The following is a 20,879-nucleotide window of genomic DNA, read 5'->3' as shown; positions in this document are numbered from 1 at the left end:
TATAAAATAGCCTTAGTAGCAAAATAATATGAATTCTAGAAAAAAAGGAGAGGAAATATTCTATGAAGATACTCCTATTTGGGTCAATTTTTGATAGCTTTAAACTTTCTATCTTGCATTAAACAATTAGCATATTTGATATGGAAACTCTTGTAAGACCTCTTACTAGCTTTCTAATGGAGTTTAAAATTTATTAAAAGATGTTTAAAAGGCCCTAAATACAGTTTTAGAACAAGTTTAAAGTACTTGATTACAAGTTTAAAGTAAGTTTAAAATACTTACATGGTTTAAATAGTTTGAAAAGGGTTTTAAAATGGCCCTAAAATAGTCCTGCCAGGTTGTCACAAACCAAGAATAATCTTTTTCAAGTATTGCTTTTGAAATTACCTGGAGTAAACAACGACAATAACAAATAACTAAACTATGTTAAAGGGTATATAATTAAAATAGCCCGATTAAAAACGTTCTAATCACAGAATGTGGGGATTGGAAAATATATTCTATTAAGTTTTTATCAATGGCATTTACATATGGTTAGATATTTTGTACACCTGAAATATAATCCTACTGAAGCCATTAAATTTCTGAAAATTAAAAACATGTCACAAATTTATCTGATTTTTTGTCAGCAAATATATCTTAATGATATTTATTTTGAACTCAGTAAAAATTAATTGATCAAAACCTGAACGGCCAGATTGTTGCTGGCCTTCAGTTATATTTTTGCTGGTGTCGATTTTGCCCTGAAACAATTTATATATATATATATATATACGTATATATATGTATTTCATTTGGATTGAGTCTTTATTACTTAAATAACATTTGATGAGAAGATATTTAAGAAATTACATATCCCTGCAAAAAAATAGCTTTAAGTTCTTTATAGTCTTCTACTGGAAATTTTTATTAAGAGGATATAATAATGTGAATTTCATTTCTGGAATCGCTAATAAAAATCAGGTTTCTCCCTGTTTTCCCCATGTTAACTCATGCCCATCACATTTCTGTTCTCTTCCGTTAGCGACATTATTTGTATCACTGTGTTAGGAAAGAGGGCCACGGCACAGCTGAACGGGCGATCGCGGGGTTGCCGTGGCCTTTGGCGGCATTTAGCGGCCAGGTGCGCCGTCACCAGAGCCCTGGGACCCGGCCGCCAACGTCATTCAATCACGAAAAGAGACCGCCAAGAAGTCTACAGACCACCCTAGCTGTGCCACGGCCTCCTCTGCAGTATAAAAACACCAGCAAGTAATAACAAGGAACATACTCATTAAAATATTTCCTATTTTTCTACATGTCCGTGGGCATCTAAAAAACGCAATTATTTTATTTTCCTTCACTTAAACAAATTACTTCAAAACTGAGCTTTTGGGGACAACCGTCTTTCCTCCATTATGATAAGAGATCATTTCCAGTTTAGTCTAATATAGAAATGTGGCTTTCTAAAAAAGAGTAATCTGTTAAGGTATAGAATTTCTAAATATTGACAGTTTAGCGCTCATTTTAGCCTCTAAAAATGACGGTGCTTCTGATTCGCAATTAAGCGACACCTTTAACACAAATAAATATGCTTTTCTAACTTCTTACTGATTTTGTAATGCATCCTATTGATTTTTATTCTTATAAAATAATATATCGGACACAAGAGAGAAAACAGACTAAGAAATACATTTCTCTACTTTTCCGTGTTGTACATACAAGCAAAAATCAATACAATATTTGGCAAATTTCAATGAAAATTAATTCGCTTTAACTCTTTTAGAGCTGCAAGGATTCCTTTTTCATCGACACTAATTTTTTTTCCCTTTGAGTCATTCAGTGTAGATTAATCTTTTTGTCTACAAACCCAGGTTTGGAGCTGAGTTTAACTTTTGAAACTGATAAAAAATCTGAAATGTTCTCACTTACCCATCTCCACAAAACTCATACTTAAGCCTCTAAAAGTCAACACTGGCATTTAGACCCAGACACATTTCAGAAGGTAGTAGAGAAAAATTACTTACGTTTAATCTCCAGACGTGTCCCTTGGCCAAAGGTGGTCCTCAGCGTTAACTTAATTACTTTCCCCTCAACAAAAATCTGTTTTTGCTGCTAAAGTCATTTGACTGTCAGATACAGAGAAAATCTGGCCATTTAGATGCCACGTCAACTAACTAGCTCTGTGCTCTTCTGAGACAACCTGATGTTCAGTCCCTTTCTGATCTCATTTTCAGAAGAATCCCATTCTCTTCGAAAGTGACCTCAACTCACATCCCAAGCATGAAAACCCCCAAATTTCACGACTCTATAAGAAAGAGGAGTAGAGAAGTGCACTTACGTTTGATTTCCACCTTGGTCCCCTGGCCGAACGTATAAGCCACAGTGAGTGAGCTAACACACCCCCCTGATCAAAAACCTCCCTCTGAAGCCAATCACAGGAAAAAGGCTAATTCACAGAAAAATCCAGATTTTTCTTCCCCTTTCTCTCCACAAACCCTACTCTCCTTACAAATTCATCCACTTTTCTGTTCAGCTTAAAAATTGACTATCTTCTGGTTTTCTGCCTTTTAACTTTTGGGTCACCAGGAATGGCTCATTTAACCAAAATGTCACAAATTTGCACAAATGATACAGCAGGACAAAAACCGCACAGATAACTGAGCAAAAACAGATAACTGAGCAAAAAACAGATAACTCACATTTAATCTCCACTGTGGTCCCTGGGCTGAAAGTGAACCACGGTGATTCCCCGTAACTTCCACTCGCACAAAACCCTACCCTGAAAGGGCAGCAAACCCCCTTCCGCAATTCAGTTATTTTGGTTTGGAAATCTTAAAAATTAGTCATCAGTTAGCCTCCTGTAGAACAATTTCCCCTCCTCTGTACCTAATCTGGGAATGAAATTTGTTTTATCCCTGACACCTAATTAATGAAAACACGCAAAAAGGAACAAAAAGCAAACCAATTAGACAGAAACGGCAAAGAATCGGTTGAAAAAAATACTTCTGTTTGATCTCTATTTTGGTTCCTGAGCCGAAAGTATACACACGAGGTGTATACACTGAGGAAAGGCCGTGTCAATAAACTAGTCTGAGAGGTTCTTGGATTTATGCATGAGTGATGGAAATAAAAAATTTGGGGGAGAATTCCAACAAACTCATCACTGAAGCTGCTTTCCATGTGGCCCGCAACAAAGTTAGATTCTTAGAATAAATTCTAAACTGCTTGTGGGGATAGAGAGAGAGAGAGGGGGAGAGGCTAAGTGCATGTTTATAAGTTACCCTGAAGACTCTTGATAAGCTATCTTATCAATGTTCCTCAGCTCTAATATTTCAAGAAACACCATTTTTGGTTTTTATTTGACATGATTAACCAGCCTATTTGAGAGGTCTGCCTCCCACCAGTACCATAGAGTAAATCACCCAGCATTTTAGAGACACAATGACACAATTTTGCTCTTCACAAAGGTTGAAGGATGGGGGCTTCCCTACCTGCCTGCTGAATATTTGTGTCTGATAATCCATCCTGAAGTTTGTGGTTCAAAGGTTTTCTTCAGCTCATCATTCACAGTAGGGTCCCAGGCAGGTGATTCTTTTTTTTTTTTTTTTTTTGCTGTACGCGGGCCTCTCACTGTTGTGGCCTCTCCCGTTGCGGAGCACAGGCTCCGGACGCGCGGGCTCAGCGGCCATGGCTCACGGGCGCAGCCGCTCCGCGGCATGTGGGATCCTCCTGGACCGGGGCACAAACCCGTGTCCCCTGCATCGGCAGGCGGACTTCCAACCACTGCGCCACCAGGGAAGCCCCAGGTGATTCTTTTGACTTCAGTTTGATCCCTCCCTCCTTAGGATCATATTTCTGTCATTTGTACTTGACCTAAGCTGATATTCCAAAAGGGTAGGAGGAAATTCTGGAGTCCACATTCAGTGGTGCTCAGAATCTGATCAATTGCTGGTCTTCGGGCCAGAGTGCCACAGATGGACATCTGCCCTGCGTCTCCAAGGGGGCAAGGATGGCTCCATTAGCCTGGAAGGAGGGAGGCAGAGGAGGTCACTTGAAAACTCGCTGCTGGTTTGCTGCCTTGGAGCTGTGCCTCTTTCCATTCATCTCTGAAGAGAGACATGCTGAGAGAAGCAAAGTCCTTTGCCCAACCATGTGCAAACGCGTGTGCCGTAAACGTGACTCAAGATTTTGGTCCCACTCTGGAAAATGTAGACACTCATCTTGTTTCCACAAGGACATTAAGGCTGCAGGTGTTTCTTGACGTTCTAGAGTGAAAGCGACAACAGCAGCAACGTACCAGGGCTTATGGACCCTTGGAGATTTACATATTGAGGCTTGTGGTTTGCAGCGGGTTTCCACTAGTGATGAGCCCTTTGAGCTCGGCCCTGGAGTTCCCTGGCTCCCTGTCTGTCTGCTTGGCATCCAGCCCTGCGTCTTCTCTCACCCTACTCAGAGAAACCCATCGCGGACCAGCTCCGCAGGCAGCTGTGGAGCTACGTGAATTCAGGTTTGGCTCTTCACACTTTTTGCCTTTGTTGTCAAAATCCTCAGGTCCTTTATGGACACTCCACTCTGCTTTGTGCTGGCTCAGGGACCCTCACTGAGTGCCCCCTCCCACCCCTCTGACCATGCCCCCCCCCACCCAGTCTTGCTTATCTTGACTAAGGACCTGGGCTCTGCGTCTTTCCTGCCCACCCTGCGACATTGCCTCATTCCCTCAATATGTATATCCTTATCCCATTTCAAAAGGATTTCAATGTCTCTTTGCTTTCTAGTTCCACCAGCTCTTCTGTTCGGCTCCACGGGTCAGTTAAGGCAGTTACCACTCAACCTAATATTTTGCTGCTGTTGACTCTGTTCTATTCTTCTTGTCCTTGTAGGTTTGTTTATTATTATTATTATTATTTTGGCTGCACCGTGAAGCTTGTGGGATTTTAGTTCCCTGACCAGGGATTGAACCCGGACCCTTGGCAATGAGAGTGCAGAGTCCTAACCACTGGACTGCCAGGGAATTCCCTGTGGGTTTATTTCTTTAAAATAATTTCTTAAAAAAAATTTATTTTTAGGTTTTTAAAAATTTTGTTGTTTTTTTAAAGAATTTATTTATTCATTTACTTTTTGGCTGCGTTGGGTCTTTGTTGCTGCGCACGGGCTTTCTTTAGTCGCGGCGAGCGGGGGCTGCTCTTTGTTGCAGTGTGCCAGCTTCTCATTACGGTGGCTTCTCTTGTTGCAGAGCACGGGCTCTAGGCACGCGGGCTTCAGTAGTTGTGGCACGCGGGCTCAGTAGTTGTGGCTCACAGGCTCTAGAGCGCAGGCTCAGTAGTTGTGGCGCACGGGCTTAGTTGCTCTGGGAGATGTGGGATCTTCCCGGTCCAAGGCTCAAACCCGTGTCCCCTGCATTGGCAGGCGGATTCTTAACCACTGCGCCACCAGAGAAGCCCCTTAATTTTGTTTTTAAACAAGGGGGTATTGTGATTGAATGTGTGAGTTTAATTCATCATCTTAAACTGTATCTTTCTTAAATTGGCTCCTTTGGGTTCTAAGTGGGGTTAAACTAGGCTGGTTCCTGGCTCTTCTCCCGATACTAATCAGCATCACATTTAAGGGCTGTTAGTCTGGTGCTGGGGAAAGAAGCACAGATCACCTCCTTCCCCTTAAAGCACCCTCCACCCCAAAGTGCCCTGATCATCCTGGCTGAGACTAGAGTTCCGAACCTAAGAGGGAAGGATGGGAAGAGGGCAGGGTGGCGAGAAAACAAACAGCAAAGAAACAAGAAGAAAAGTCAAGAAACCCAACAATTGAAGCAAGGAATAATGTGGACTTTTACATTGAATATGCTGGACCTGTCCACCGCTCTCAAACTCCCTTTGCAATGACAGAAAAAATGTAAAAATGAGAATAAATGTATTCCAGGATTGGAGCATCACAAAGGATCCTGTTAGGAGAAAAAAAAAAATTGGGGGAAAACTGCACAGATTTAAATTACATGATTGAAATGATGGAGCAACTAGAATCTAGAATCTTCCATTCCATCACAAAAATAGGCAGGGGCCCTTGAAGCAGCCAACACTAGTTTTCCCCACAAAGCCCTCAAAAAAGCACATGCACCTCAGAGTTAAAAGACATTGGGACTGGGAGTGGGATGGGGGCTGGTGGAATGTGGAGTAACCCCCGGGATGCCTGACACTTGCCCTTCAGGCCATGTGACTAGTGATGGAAATAAAAAGGGGTCAAGTGACAGGCATTCAACAGCAATGGGATAAAAGTCTTCCAAAACACCAGAAGAAGAAAAAAAATTAATAAACCAAAGTAGCAAAATTCAGGACAAGGAAGTAAAAAATCAAGAGAAAAATATGATAAACCGAAATACAAAATAAGATGGGCAGGCCAAGTTCAGATAGAACAAACTATAATAAAAGTTAAGTTATCCAAAGCTTGAAGATAAGGCAAAATGATGACTACTGAGAAAAATTCTCTCCTTGACCAAACTACTCAGGCTCCTCTGAACTCTCTTCTCAAGCAGGCCCTGAATTTTGGGCTTCTGTGTTTATCACTGCATTGTCCAGTTTTAGCAAGAATCCTGCTAAGTCAATTTAACCAGAATTCCCCATCCTGCATCCTCCTTGGTATCTAATTGAGTTCCTTATATTCCATCATCTCCCAGGTAATGTCTGAGGACCCTGGTCTGCCTTCAGCAAGGCTCCCATCAGGTTGGTTCAGCCAGAATCAGAATTACCCCTGATGTTTCCTCTTAGAAATTGTCTATCCACTGACCCCTACCCTGCTCCTTGGCTATAAATTCCCACTAGTCCTTGTATTTGAAGCCCAATCTCTCTCCCCTTCTGTATAACCCCTTTGCTGCGTGGTGGTCCCTACACTTATGATGGTAATGGTCCGGAATAGGGTCTGTCTTACCATTTTCTTTTTCTGGCTGTGCTGCGTGGCTTGTGGGAGCCTTGACCAGGGGTCGAACCTGGGCACTTGGCAGTGAAAGAGAGGAATCCCAACCACTGGACTGCCAGGGAATTCCCAAACCTTACCATTCTTTAATAACTGTCATACATGATTTTTCTTCAACACTATGTGTCCTTTCAAGGTCCTTTGATTTGCTAGAGAAATAAAGTTTGTTTGACTTGTATTTATTACTGATTAAAAACTAGATTCCAGGGCTTCCCTGGTGGCGCAGTGGTTGAGAGTCCACCCGCCGATGCAGGGGACATGGGTTCATGCCCTGGTCCGGGAGGATCCCACATGCCTCGGAGCGGCTGGTTCCGTGGGGCCATGGCCACTGGGCCTGCGCATCCGGAGCCTGTGCTCCGCAACGGGAGGGGCCGTGGCGGTGAGAGGCCCGCGTACCGCAAAACAAAAAAACAAAAAAACAAAAAAAACTGGATTCCAGAAAGTTAGATATTAGCCTAGAAAAAACGGATATCATGAAAATGACAAATGATTTTTGTCCGGGAAGACCACTCCAAGCCTTATGGTTTCATTGCTCCGTAGGACATTAACCAGTTTTGAATCTTGTTTAGCAATCTTATTCTAGCCTTGATAGGTGTGTGTGTGTGTGTGTGTGTGTGTGTGTGTGTGTGTGTGTGTGTGTGTGTGTGTGTGTGTGTATCTATGACCTCCTTTCACCAGCTTTATCATCTGGTTCTGTCATCAATAAATTAAATGAATCTTTGACACATGCTCACAATATATATGCATGAGAACTTTAAATTTTTTGGAAAAATTTGTACCTTGACAATATAAACGAGAAAAACTTTACAACTGAAAGACCAAGAACAGTGAATGTAACACACAAATCTGGCCGTATGTTGTTGAAAAGAGATGTATTTAAAACTCATACATAAAATGATTGGAACAACTAATGCAATGGATGAGGGTTGCCAGGCAACTGCTAACTGAAGGAAGGACAATGTGTAATATTGGAGAAATAGAATTAGAGGAGAGAACACTTCCAGGGACAAAATCAAATATAATAAAGAGACTGAAGGGCTCAGACTGTGGGAAATCCATTTCTATCAGATTGTTCTGTTTTTGTGAATATCATTTGCAAAGCATGAGAGCAAGGCACTGGGTATTGAGATTGCCAGTTTTCCCGAGGACAGGAAATGGGTGGGCTTGGGCCCAAGGAGGGGTGTGTCCCTTGGGGCTCAGGGACCATTAGGGGCTGAGAGAGAGGCTGGTGGTGGCAGTGGTGGTGAGGAAGGTGGGGAGGGTCAAAACTCACTTGAAGTCACGGCAAGTGCCTCCAAGTCTCTAACCTATATTCACGCTCATCCTCAAATGTTCTTATGTCAGGAACAGCCCGCTCAGGTTGAGTGATTAGATAGAATGAAATGCTTTCAGTCTCTGGGTCCTTTTCCTCAAGATTCAGCAAGCGGGGAGGTTTGTTTAGCCTAGCTTGGGTCAAGGGCTACCCCTTGGCTAAGGAAAGTGTTGGTCCCATGACATCCTCAGCTGACTCCACCTAATCAGAAAGAAGTAATTCCTCAAAAGGGGAGGTTAGTTTGCTCTTAGGAAGTGCAAGGATGCAGTTAGGAAATGGAATGTCCATTGCTCTCTGTTCTTCCGTGTATTTTGAATCCTCAGCTGGTGAATTAGGATATTTTGACTATAGATAAAAGATACAATTTACCAAGAAGATTTAATAGTGATGGACTTTTATACTGAGTCAAAATGCATCAAAATACATTAAAAATTTTTATTAGAGACACAGTAAGAACTTGAGAAAATGACAGTTACACCAGAAGACTTTCTTTTTTTTTTTCTGCCTATTGGGAATAATAGGTATTTTTATTAAACTATTACTGGCAGTCAGTATTGTGCTAAGTGCTTTATATATATATATCACTGTTTTTGATTGTGAGATTAATTCTGTTAGATAGTTGCTTTCTTCATGTAAGAGATGAGGAAACTGGTGTAGGATGATCTTAAGTAACTTGTCCAAGGTTACATTTAGTAAGTAGCAGAGAAGAAGACTTTCTGTATAGACAAAGAAGTTGGGACCAACACAATGAAAACTGGAATCTCTCTCCCTTCTTCATTCCTTCCCAGGCCCATCATCCTATCCTGTGTGGAATAACAGAACTGACAATAGTGTGAAATCATTTTGCCGGCATCAACATGTTAAAGATTATTTGCCTCTTTCCCAAGTGTGTTTATGTAATAAGGCACATTTCCAAAAGTAGCTGAGAATATTTCTGTCTAAGTTCCCTGGTGGAGAAGCACAAGCTTCAAACAGGTTCTTTCTAATCCACATACTGACCCCCATTAGAAAAAGAAAAAGAGACATATGTCTCAATTCATTTTAATATATATGTGTATATATATAATACACACACACATATATATCAGTAGATACTTGGGTATATAACATTGAAAACATAATCTTTTCAAATGCCTGTGGAATATTTATAACATTTAGCTGTGTACTGGGCCAAAAAGAGAATGAAACATTTATACATTGTCCCAAAGTAGAAATCATTTTGGACACATTATCTTTACCACAACGCAATAAACCTAGAACTTAGCCGTAAAGTAGCCAGCTAACAGATTACTGACTTGGAAATTAAAAAATGACCACTCTAAAAATCTTAAAAAGGAAATATATCAAATTACAGAGCAACGAATTATTGAAGCGTCAACAACAGTGAGAATACTGCATATTAAAATGCAGTATTTTATTTATTAAATATTAAGTATTTATTAAATACTCTTAGTATTTAATACTGCATATTAAAATTCATGGGATGGAATCAAAGTGGGTCTCAAATGAAAATGTGTTTTCTTTACTGATCAAAGAACCAAGAGGACTTCCCTGGTGGCACAGTGGTTAAGAATCTGCCTGCCAATGCAGGGGTCACGGGTTTGATCCCTGGTCCGGGAATCATGCCGGAGCAACTAACATGCCGCGGAGCAACTAAACCCGTGCACCACAACTTCTGAGCCTTCACTCCAGAGCCCGCGAGCCACAACTACTGAGCCCACGCGCCACAACTACTGAAGCCCGCGTGCCTAGAGCCTGTGCTCTACAACGAGAGAAGCCACTGCAACGAGAAGCCACTGCAATGAGAAGCATGCGCACCGCAACGAAGAGTAACCCCAGCTCGCCGCAACTAGAGAAAGCCCGTGCACAGCAACGAAAACCCGACGCAGCCAAAAATAAAATAAATAAATTTATTAAAGAAAAAGAGCCAGGAGATCAAACATAATAAACTAAGCATTAAACTCAAGGAGCTAGCCACAGAACAAGATGAACCAAAAGAAGGTAGAAGGACATAATTAGTAAAAATAAAAACAGAAGCACATAAAAAACAAAGCTATTTTGGTGAATAAAACCAAGAGATATTTATTTGAAAATGATCAATAAAATAGACAAATTTCTGGACAGTGTGACCAAGGAAAAAGAGAAAAACACATATAGACATTGAGAATGAGAAAGAGATTACAGCATACCAAAAAGCTTTTAAGAATTAAAGCACGTGCTGCCTGGATTTCCCCCATTCTTCCAGCCTTCTGGGGCCATCCTCACTATTATTTTTTTCCATTTCTTTTTTTGGTAGTGACTTGGGGGTAACCTCGCTATTGAGATATAATTTACATGCCATACAATCGACCCATTTAAAATACACAGCTCAGTGTTTTTTAGTATATTCACCATATCACACTACAAATGCAACCGTCATCATAATCTAGGAATATTTTCATTACCTCGAAAAAGAAACCCCGTTCTCCTTCTCTATCACCTCTTAGTATTCTCATCCTTCCCAGCTGCTGGCAACTGCTAATCTACTTCCTGTTTCTCTATATTTTCTCATTCTGAACGTTCCATAAAAGTAGAATCATAATAGGTGGTCTTTTGTGTTGGGCTTCTTTCACTTAGCCTAATGTTTTCAAGGTTCATCTCTGCTGTAGCATGAATAATATCCCACTGCATGGATATACCACATTTTGTTTATTCATTAATCAGTTAATTCACCCTTTTTTGTTATTCAAATAAAGCTGCCCGGGGGGCCCCCCTGTGACATGTTGGTAAAGGCTCCACCTTTTCAAGGATTCTCAGAAGCTTCTCAAACGTGTGGTCCCTTCCTGTTTCAGATTCTTATGGCAATGGGATTATTGATCTCCCTGACTGCTGTCATGATTCCTGTACCATTGCCTTCTCTCTGCCCCTCCTCACTTCATGCTTGACTCGTCCTCTTACTTCATTTTCCAGAAACCCACTTGTCCAGGGTTTCTAGGTTAGGCAGGGTTGGTTTGATAGAATGTTTATTCTTCTCATTTTCTACCCATATTCAGATTAAAGCCCCCCTAGGCCATTGCTCTTTTAAAATTTTATTTTTGTTTTTAAATTTTTAATATTTTCTTCCAGTTTTATTGAGATATAATTGGTGTATAGCACTGTGTGAGTTTAAGGCATACAGCATCATGATTTGACTTACATACGTCGTGGAATGATGATCCCAATAAGTTTAGTGAACATCCATCATCTCATACAGAGACAATATTAAAGAAGTAGAAAACACATCCTTTTCCTTGCGATGAGAATTTAGGGTTTACTCTCTTAACAGCTTTCCTATGTAACACACAGCAGTGTTAATTATCTTTATCAGGTTGTACGTTACATCCCTAGTACTTATTTATCTTATAACTGAAAGTTTGTACCTTTTGAACACCTTTATCCAATTTCCCCTTCCCCCAGATAGGCTTTTGCTTTTTGAACATCTAAATGAAGGGCACAATTCCTTATCTCCCAGAATAAATGGAATAATTCGCCCAAGAAGAGATAGACACTAATTTTAGAAGAAATTGAGGAGTTTGTCAAAGATCTACCTCCTCCAAAAGAACCTAATACAAGACAGTTTTCAAGCAGTTTCTTTATAAGCTTTTTTTTTTTTTTTTGAAACTGATAATTCCTATGTCAAGGAGATACACAGATATGGAATACTTTTCAATTTATTCTCTGAGTTGGCATGACTGTGATACTGCAAGTGGACTGGAGCAGTCCTCAAATGAAACCTAGGACCCTTACAGATTAGAAAGGCTCATCTCTGTTCCTTGAACGCAAATTTCATGGCCCTTTAAAGTGAAGTGAGGAGAAAGGGTAAATATTTAATCAATCTTGTAATTGGCGTGGCTGGGAATTTGGATAAGTACTAGACAAGGAGTAGCTGAAATTAATACCAGAAACCAGGAGGAGTCTACCCAAATGTAAGGCACATACACCGGGACACATCAACCTAGGGAAGAACCAAGATCACAAAAATAACCACGCACAACGTATCATTGACACTTGTCTCTGCCCAGGATATCATATCTTCCACTTCCATGAAAAAGAATATTCTTCACATCCCTCATTATTTCTTGCATCGCGCAGGCATCTCATGAGGGATCGCACTCACCGCTGCACTCTCCGTGATTAACAAGTGTCTGGCATACACTTGGTGTCCAATACATGTTTACCCAAATGAATGAGTGAAACGAACAAGGATTGTTCAGCAGTCACGTGGTACTTGCTGTTTTCTCCTCTCTTGCTCTGGCGCGCCCTCTGGTGATCACTTTCGGTAATTTCTGAAGCCCTGAAAACTGCTTCTGAAGGTGGTGCCTTAACTGGGACTGTCTGGGCTGCAGCTGAGCCTGGGACCATGTTAGACTGAATAGTATATAGGCTTAGTGTGATCTTGGAGAGTCTTTGTAGAGCCTTGCCTCCCAATTAAAGTACTTCCATCACATTTCCTGAGGCACTTGGCAAAACCTTCGTAAACCAGGAAAATTGTTTGCACAGTTGCCGTCTGTTTCCCTTAAGTCAGTGGAGACATTTTAATGCATTTTCTGAAATCTAGTGACAGAATGAAAAATGAGTCTGTGCAGCATGAAAATACGTTTCTTTCTTCAGCGTGACAGCTGCTCTGGAACTCAGTCAGGATACAAACATCACATTTAATATAGAAAAGAGCCTTAACTATTGACTTTTATAACTGAGGAAACAAAGGCCCCCTTAATGATACTGAGGTTGTAGGAGCACAGTCAGGGTCTAAACCTTTGCCGTCTAAGAACCAGTTTGTGATTTCCGCTAAATGCTGCCAGTTGGAATAATCTTCAGCCTGAGAAGTGTATTAACTAAGAGCAGTGATAGCTACGCTAATAGATACTATCCAAAGCTTCAGTGACTGAATGCACTGGAAATTTGTTTTTCACTTGTGTGAAGTTCTAATTGGCAGTGGAGGGTAGGGTTTCTGTCCCATGCTGTCTCTGAGGGACACAGGCTGACAAAGGCCATCTTCAGCTTAAAGCTCCTGTGATGAGTTGCAAGACTACTGATTAGGAAAGGAAGATTGACCTCACAGTCACAACCACTGAATCGGGCTGGAGTTCCAGGCTAGAATGGAGGCTTTGCGGATGGTGAGCTCTACACATAATGAAGTTCTCCATTGCTGCCTAAGAGACTTTGGCTATTGAAGGAGAGGATAAAACCCGAGTGACCCAAACTCTCCAGGTAGGTCGGCAATCACTTTGGTAGAGTGGTATTTATCACGCTTCCCACATCCTGCCTTGCATCATGGACTTTTATAATCGTATTTGAACAGCTTGAAATACTTCTGTATTCGCCATCGTGCCTCTATACTGAGTACTCAGTGATTGCTCTTCAAACTGAATTTGATAAATATGTATATTCGGGAATATGTCACATTGAAACTACTTGGATATATAATTTAATTAGAAAAATTAGAATGTTTATGGATAAATCAACAAGTATCTCCTCCCTCCTGCCCTTCCTTCCTTCCTTCCTTTTTTCTCCACACTAGTATTGCTGGGGTCCACTGTTGTGCAGACAGCAGTAACATAATGTCATGAGGTTTGACAAAATATGTACAGATCCTTGAAGAACATGGAGAACCACATATCTTATCAAATATTCTCTAGATGGGTGCAGGGTCTCTCCTGCCCAGTGCCATGCAGGCTTCATCCCAAGGGCTGCCACATCCTATTTATACCTCCCAGAGCAGTAGGGCAGTGACTGAGGTGGGGAGAGAGATTGTAGCACTTAGATTTACATGGAATAATTAAACAGAAAGGAGATGACAAATACAGAAAATTCTTTCTTCTGGACAGGTCTTTACTATTATAGCCTTAGAAAAATTACTGCTGATTATTTTGTCTTTTTGTGAGATTGTCTCCTGGAGTCACTGACACAAATGCTGGAGATTGTGTGATGGGTGTTTCTGCTCTGGTCTCTGTTTAGGGAGGAAAAGAGAAAAGATAAATCAAAAGCATCATGTTTGTTGAGAATGCAAAAAACCAATTTCATATACAAATGCCATATTTTTTGGTCAAGATTCAGAGGACTTAAGTGCTGCAAAAAGAGGAATATTTCTCTTACCAGATATCCAGAGGAGCAGAAAGATGAGGGGAGCCTGGGAGCTCATAGCCTCGGCCTGGCGTTCACTTGTCGCCAGCGTCCTCACCAGTTGAACAATACACATTCTGTGGCCTCTGAGATGTTGAGGGACTTATGTATGGGAGCAGTATGCAAATTACATGGTATGTGGTGGTGGGATGGGCAGGCAGTGTTTAACTGGCAGAGTGTGAAACTTCATGCATGAGCTGTCCATGGTGATATTGTCAGAGCTTTCCTTACTCTCAAAAGGGCTGTGAGTAAAATCTAAACTCCTGGGCAAATAGCATCATCCTTCCTCCGCTTTGCTTTTCTGCCCCCAGACTTTTCATTATTCTGCACTATTCAGTATTCCATCTGCTGCCATTCTGATGCTAAGTAAACTGGGGTGATAGATACCATGGCAATACTCCTGACATCATCAACCATTGCCCCCATTTTTGGGTTACACGCTCAGGACCATAATTACTTCACATCGTGGTTGAATACAGGATTCAGAGAGGTGTCTACGTAATGCTGTTTCCAACTGCACACTTGCTTCCGTGATTACTCAGCTCTCTGTTCCAACATTTACACACGTATTAGTTACCCTAAACCATAATTACTTACACTGAGATTTTTTCACATTAAAATTTTAAAATTTTCTTTTGACTCAAGTGAATTCATGTCTACTCGGTGGTACTGGGTAGAACCTAAAATAATTTTCCTTTTATACCATCCGTCTACATTTCAGAAAACTACATGCTGCATTTAAAAGTGGAAACTTGAGAACTACAGCTAAAGAATAGGGCAAAAAAGATGAAGGGTGAGACATTAAATTGCTACTGTCAGTTTGAAAGGAAAGTAAGATGTGTCTTTCTTTTCCTTAATCAAATTCTGTTTACCTGATGCCCCCACAAAAACTTGTAAAAGAATGTTCATAGGAGAGGCATTGAATTCACCAAATAGTGGGAACAACCCGAATGTCCATCACGTGTTGAATGGAAAAGCAAAATGTGGCCTATTCGTATAATGAACTACTATTTGGCCATAATAAGAAATAAAGTACTATAATAAGCTACAACATGGATAAACCTTGCAAACATTATGGTAAATGAAGTGAGCCAGTCACGAAAGACAACATGCAGCACGATCTGTTTATATGAAATATTCACCGTAGGCACAGACAGTAAGTGGTTACCTAGGACTTGGGGATGTTTGATGCTGGAGGAAATGGGGAGTAACTGGTAGTGGGTACAGGATTTCTTTTCGAAAATATAAAATTGACTGTGGTGATGATTGCACAACTCTTATACTAAAGTCCATCATAGTGGACAAGATAAATTGGTGAACTATATTGTATATGAATTATAATGCCATAAATGTGTTAACAAAAAGTCTAGAGTTTCAAGAGTGAAGAGACCTTCAGCGAGGAACAGCAAGAATATGTGAGTAGGGATTCCCTGGTGGCGCAGTGGTTGAGAGTCCACCTACCGATGCAGGGGACGCGGGTTCATGCCCCGGTCCGGGAAGTTCCCACATGCCGCGGAAGTTCCCACATGCCGCGGAGCAGCTGGGGCCGTGAGCCATGGCCGCTGAGCCTACGCCTCTGGAGCCTGTGCTCCACAATGGGAGAGGCCACAACAGTGAGAGGCCGGTGTACTGCAAAAAAAAAAAGAATATGTGAGTAGTAGAAACCAAAAGAGCTATTTGTAAGCCTGGGGCTTTGTGTTCTGAGATATGTTTTGAACATTTAAAGATTGTCCATTTTTTTGAATTATTGAGAAAGAAATTAGTCCTAAAATGGAGTTACTAGAATGATCTGTGATGCTCTTCAACTAGGTGGATGACCTTGAACAGCTCCTACCACCTACCTATCTGGGTCTTGTTCATCTCTATTGAATGGCACAGCAAGTGTGATTTTTAAAAAATCCCGTTGAGATTTTGATTTTGACTAGGTTTTTTTCAATTTCTTTGAATAATATTCTGGAGTCTGCAGTGTATTTTGTTATTTTTTTCCTAAATATATGATGCTTTGGATGCTCTTGTAGATGGTGTGTTTTGTAATTTTAATTTTTATAATTTGTTGCAGTTATAGAGAAATCAAATTGGTTTTTTTGTTTTTTTTTGTATGTTCACCTTGAATCCAGGGGTTGGCTATTTCTCTTATTGATTTCAGTAGTTTTTCTATAGATTATTTTGAATTTTCTCTGCACACAATCCATTCATCTTGACAGTTTTAATTCTTCCTTTCCAGTTCTGTTCTTTGCTGTTGTTATTGTTGCCTTATTGCACTGGCCAGGACAGGTATATCTTTAAAGGCATCCACTCATGTGCGTCTGATCCAATGCCACTGGCAGAGAAATTATGCCTAAACCTGGCTGTGCCTTTAAGTCCAAGAAAAATTCCAGGAGTCCGCGTGCAAATCTTGTCATGGGGTTACTTTTCAGAACGTTAAGATTTCCAAATAGAGGTAGAGATGCTAAAACTGCACAGCCGTCACAGCAGCTGCTTATAAAGGAAACAGCTGGTATAATGAAAAACCCTCAAAGGTTTGTGGAGGCTTTTGTTTCACGTTGAATCACTGTGGATACCCGCTATAGTACTGATGGCAGTAATAAACAGCAACATCTTCAGGCTTCAGGCTGCTGATGGTGAGAGTAAAGTCTGTCCCCGACCCACTGCCACTGAACCGGGCTGGGATGCCAGAGGCCCTGGTGGTTGCATCATACATGAGGAGCCTGGGAGCCTGCCCAGGTTCCTGCTGGTACCAGGCTAGGTAGTTGCTAACACTCTGACTGGCCCTGCAGGTGAGGGTGGCGCTTTCGCCCGGAGACAAAGACAGGGAGGCTGGAGACTGTGTCAACGTGGCTTCTCCAGTGGTATCTGAGATCGGAAATAAAACAAAAAAGTCGCTCATGTAATCTAGATCCTACTTACTGTCTTCCCCACAGGGCTAGGATCATCGATCTACACTGAGCCTTAATTTTTTGCTTGCTGAGTAGAGGTGCAGGACCCAACTGCATGAACCAAAAATCTTCACTGACATGCACAACCATCCCATGTTCCTCTCACCTGGGATCTAGAGTAACAGGAGGCAGAGAAGCTGAGCTAGGGCTTCCATGATCCACTCAGAGGCAGATCTGAGGCAGATCTTCCCCAGAGCACTGACTCAGGCATAGATATGGGCTTTGGGCAACAGGGCGGGCTGGGAGGAACATGCAAAGCAGCTGGGATGGGGCGAGCTGGGTTTCCAGCTGCAGCAACCACGTGCCTCCTCTTCTCTACACTTGAGCAACCCATCCCCAGGTGGTCAAGTCAGAAAAGCCTATTGACTTAGTCTGAGGGATGAATTTTTCTCCTCTGGTCACAGAATTTCCTTCCCGTGTCCTCTCACTTCATTATTCACCTAGATTCAGAGAGATGGTGTTTGGTATGAGCCTGCTGGGAACAAAATAGATGCCTTTGGTTCTGTTTTCCTCTTTCTACCAGCACTATGCCTAGATGTCTCCCTTGGTGCATGCTTGGGTCAAAACGGATTGAGAAGTTTATAGGAACTTTATGTTCCAGATACACCTGTCATTTGCAGCACAGTGCTATTTCCCAAGGGCACTTCCCAAGAAGTCACCTTATTCTTTGCTAGAATTAGGAAAGAGTAATGTCAGGTTAGGCCAGGCAACATGGTTGTAAGGGTAACGACAACTGCACAGATGATGAGGACCCTGGCTCTCCCCTCCTCCCTCCCCCCTCCAGTGTACTGATACCATATACATGAAGACAGACAGTGGTACTGTCCATGCAGGCAGAGTTAATTACTCTGTATTTATCATGCAGGAGAAAGATGTAATATGTCAGATTTACTTCTGGAAGATTACTAGGTTATTTTGTAGTGAATGGATTATTCATTCCTTGTCAAATAGATTTTTAATAATTTAGGGCCCTTTCACTTTTTTTTTTTTTTTTTTGCTGTACGCGGGCCTCTCACTGTTGTGGCCTCTCCCGTTGCGGAGCACAGGCTCCGGACGCGCAGGCTCAGCAGCCATGGCTCACGGGCCCAGCCGTTCCATGGCATGTGGGATCTTCCCGGACTGGGACACGAACCCACGTCCCCTGCATCGGCAGGCAGACTCTCAACCACTGCCCCACCAGGGAAGCCCTCACATTTATTAATATTATTTATCTTCTTTATACCACTGAGCTATGGGGACATATCTGAATTTGCACTTAAGATTTGTACTAATATGAGTTGTATCATTTAAGAGTAAAATTTTTTCTGTATTGTGGGGAGGAGGTTCTTAATCACTGATCACAGTTTTGTTAAGGAGAAGCTCATGTCACACACTTTTCACAGAATTATATACGTATAGGGTGAATAGTTTCATACCCAGACAAACCAACAGGTCACATAGACCAGACTACTAGTAAGACAGATTAGAAGCCTAGTATGGTCACTTTTAATTCGTTTGTCAAATGATTGCTATATAGTTAATGCAATTTGCTCATTTTTCTGTTTAATCTGTGACTTGATGAAGTTTTCTTGCTACGAATCCAAACTTGCTGATGGTTCTTGGAAGCACATTCAAGTAGAGTTTGGTCCGTCCCCTGTCTTAAAATTCTGAGAGCTGGGGAACTAGTGATGATGCTGGGTTGTCTGCGGTCCTATGATTAGAGTGATATTTTGCTCTCTTCAGAGTTCAGAACATGCTTTTCTTGCTGTCTCTCCAACTAAGGCAGGGTTTTTCAGGTATGACACAACACCAGAAACTGCAAGGAATTCTATAACCTCCTTCAACTTAGAACCTACGGATACTGAGGCCAGAGAGGCTTTCTCTTTGACTCTCTGATGCTCTTACTAAGATAAATTATTAGCAGTACCAATGAGAGATGCTATGAAGTAGAAGAGCAATAAAAATATGCAAGGCCATGATTTGTAAAGAAAGGACCAGGCACTGGTTATCTGTCATCACCAACTGCTCACCTCCAGCTAAGCACTTATGAATGTTCTGTCCCACAATTTCCATCAAGGCCAGCCAAGGTCAGAAATTTTCTCTCTCTACATCTGAGAAGTGCCAGCCACCTTCCTAACTCTATTTGCTATTACATGCTAGATGCTCTCTGCATGGCACACATCACTGCTCTCTATTCCCTCTCAACCCAAGCTATTCTGCTCTAGAAGTTAAGGTCTTCCTTAGACCAAATGTTCATGTATACCCTTGCATCTACTATGTTCCCTAAACCTGCATATTCTACCATACTATCACCAAATCTTTTCCAGATCTTAAGAGAACATAGTTTTCAATGTTTGCATTTAGGACATTAGAGCCCAAGCATGATGAGGAAGCAACCACATAGGAAAATGAAGGGGGAGACCCTTGTGGGGTTTGGAGCCCATAATATGGAAAGGGCATCTGTGTGGGGTGGAGCTGGAAGTGCAACATGGGTTGCTGGGGCTAGAGCAGGGAATGATGGCACTATTTTCCCAGTTCGGGTGTGCCAGCTGGTGGGTGGTTGGAAGGATGTTCACGTGGGCGGGGGCCCACAGTGCAGGAGTCAGAGCCCAGACTGGGTGAGGAGCCCACCCATGCAAGAGGCACAAAATGGTGGTGGCTGTGCAAGGGCTATCAGAGCTGGAGCAAGGTATATGTGTGTGTGGGGAGGGAGGTGGAGTTGTCTGCACAGGAGGTGGAAGGGACGGCCGCGACCGAGATTGATTTCAAATCAATTTGATCAAGTAGTTTGATCAAGTAATTAAACGCAATAATGATACTTAGAGTCAAATTATCAGCGTTAGAGAAAGAGTCATGAATAATCGAAGGAGAGTATTAGAATAAACTCTATGGTGTAGATTGGAATTGGAGATAGTGTAAACCCTTGGGCTTTTGTAGATACAGATATGAATGTGCACGTGTATATACGTGTGTGTGTGTAGATAGATAGATGATAGATAGATAGATAGATAGATAGATAGATAAATTTTCCCTAGGCTGGAAGCAATGACACCCCGGTCCCCAATAGCGTCCATAGTGCTCAAATCTTGGTGTCTAAATACCATTCTCCACTAAAAGGAACCAATAATTCTTGGAGAAATGTCTGACTCTGGATTTAGGACAGGAAAAAAGCCAGATGAGCCTGGACCATCTAGTTCCAGAAACTAAAGAAATGCTCAAAGAATGATGGGGTTGTGGCAGAAGGAAATAGAAGCCAACTTCAATGGTTCACCAACTAGCCAAATCTGGGAAACTTTGAGTACCAAAATAATTAATGATGGTAACATATTATAGCCCATTGATGAAAATAGGAATCCATGAGTTCATATTGATGTTTTGATGAGGAATAGGGATTCATATAGTATCAAAGAACTTATTCATACGTTCTTATTAAGTACAAAGGGGCAAAAGTAACTATGCAGCAGAGGTCTGGGAGACACTACCTTCATTCAAGATTCTAAGGAAACATCATCAGTAATGGGACAGATTGAAATCATGCACCACCTGATAGGATGCAGTGAGTAGAGCAG

The 20,879-nt window shown here is 41.6% G+C and overlaps 2 protein-coding genes across 4 annotated transcripts in view; one reads left to right on the top strand and one right to left on the bottom strand.

The window, feature by feature from the left end:
* RPIA (ribose 5-phosphate isomerase A) overlaps window positions 1-20,879 on the top strand; it is a 160,876-nt gene that overhangs the window by 67,600 nt on the left and 72,397 nt on the right. Inside the window, exon 9 of one of the 3 annotated variants that reach the window (XM_067704423.1) lies at window positions 1,025-1,296. The exons of the other annotated variants lie outside the window; for them this stretch is intronic. Within the exon in view, the coding sequence (XP_067560524.1) occupies window positions 1,025-1,050 (26 nt within the window). The 3' untranslated portion in view covers window positions 1,051-1,296. Of the gene's footprint in view, window positions 1-1,024; window positions 1,297-20,879 lie in introns of those variants that run through there. 3 annotated transcript variants of the gene reach the window in all.
* The window catches only part of LOC137205964 (immunoglobulin kappa light chain-like), a 63,198-nt gene that overhangs the window by 1,537 nt on the left and 40,782 nt on the right, over window positions 1-20,879 (bottom strand). The window contains exon 3 of the mRNA XM_067704425.1: window positions 2,321-2,373. Coding sequence (XP_067560526.1) covers window positions 2,321-2,373 — 53 coding nt within the window. The remainder of the gene's footprint in view (window positions 1-2,320; window positions 2,374-20,879) is intronic.

The sequence above is a fragment of the Pseudorca crassidens genome, chromosome 14, assembly GCF_039906515.1.
Source record: "Pseudorca crassidens isolate mPseCra1 chromosome 14, mPseCra1.hap1, whole genome shotgun sequence".
In the NCBI taxonomy this organism is placed as follows: Eukaryota; Metazoa; Chordata; class Mammalia; order Artiodactyla; family Delphinidae; genus Pseudorca; species Pseudorca crassidens.
Note: the sequence above shows the minus strand (reverse complement) of the source record. Positions and strands in the feature narration are given on the sequence as shown.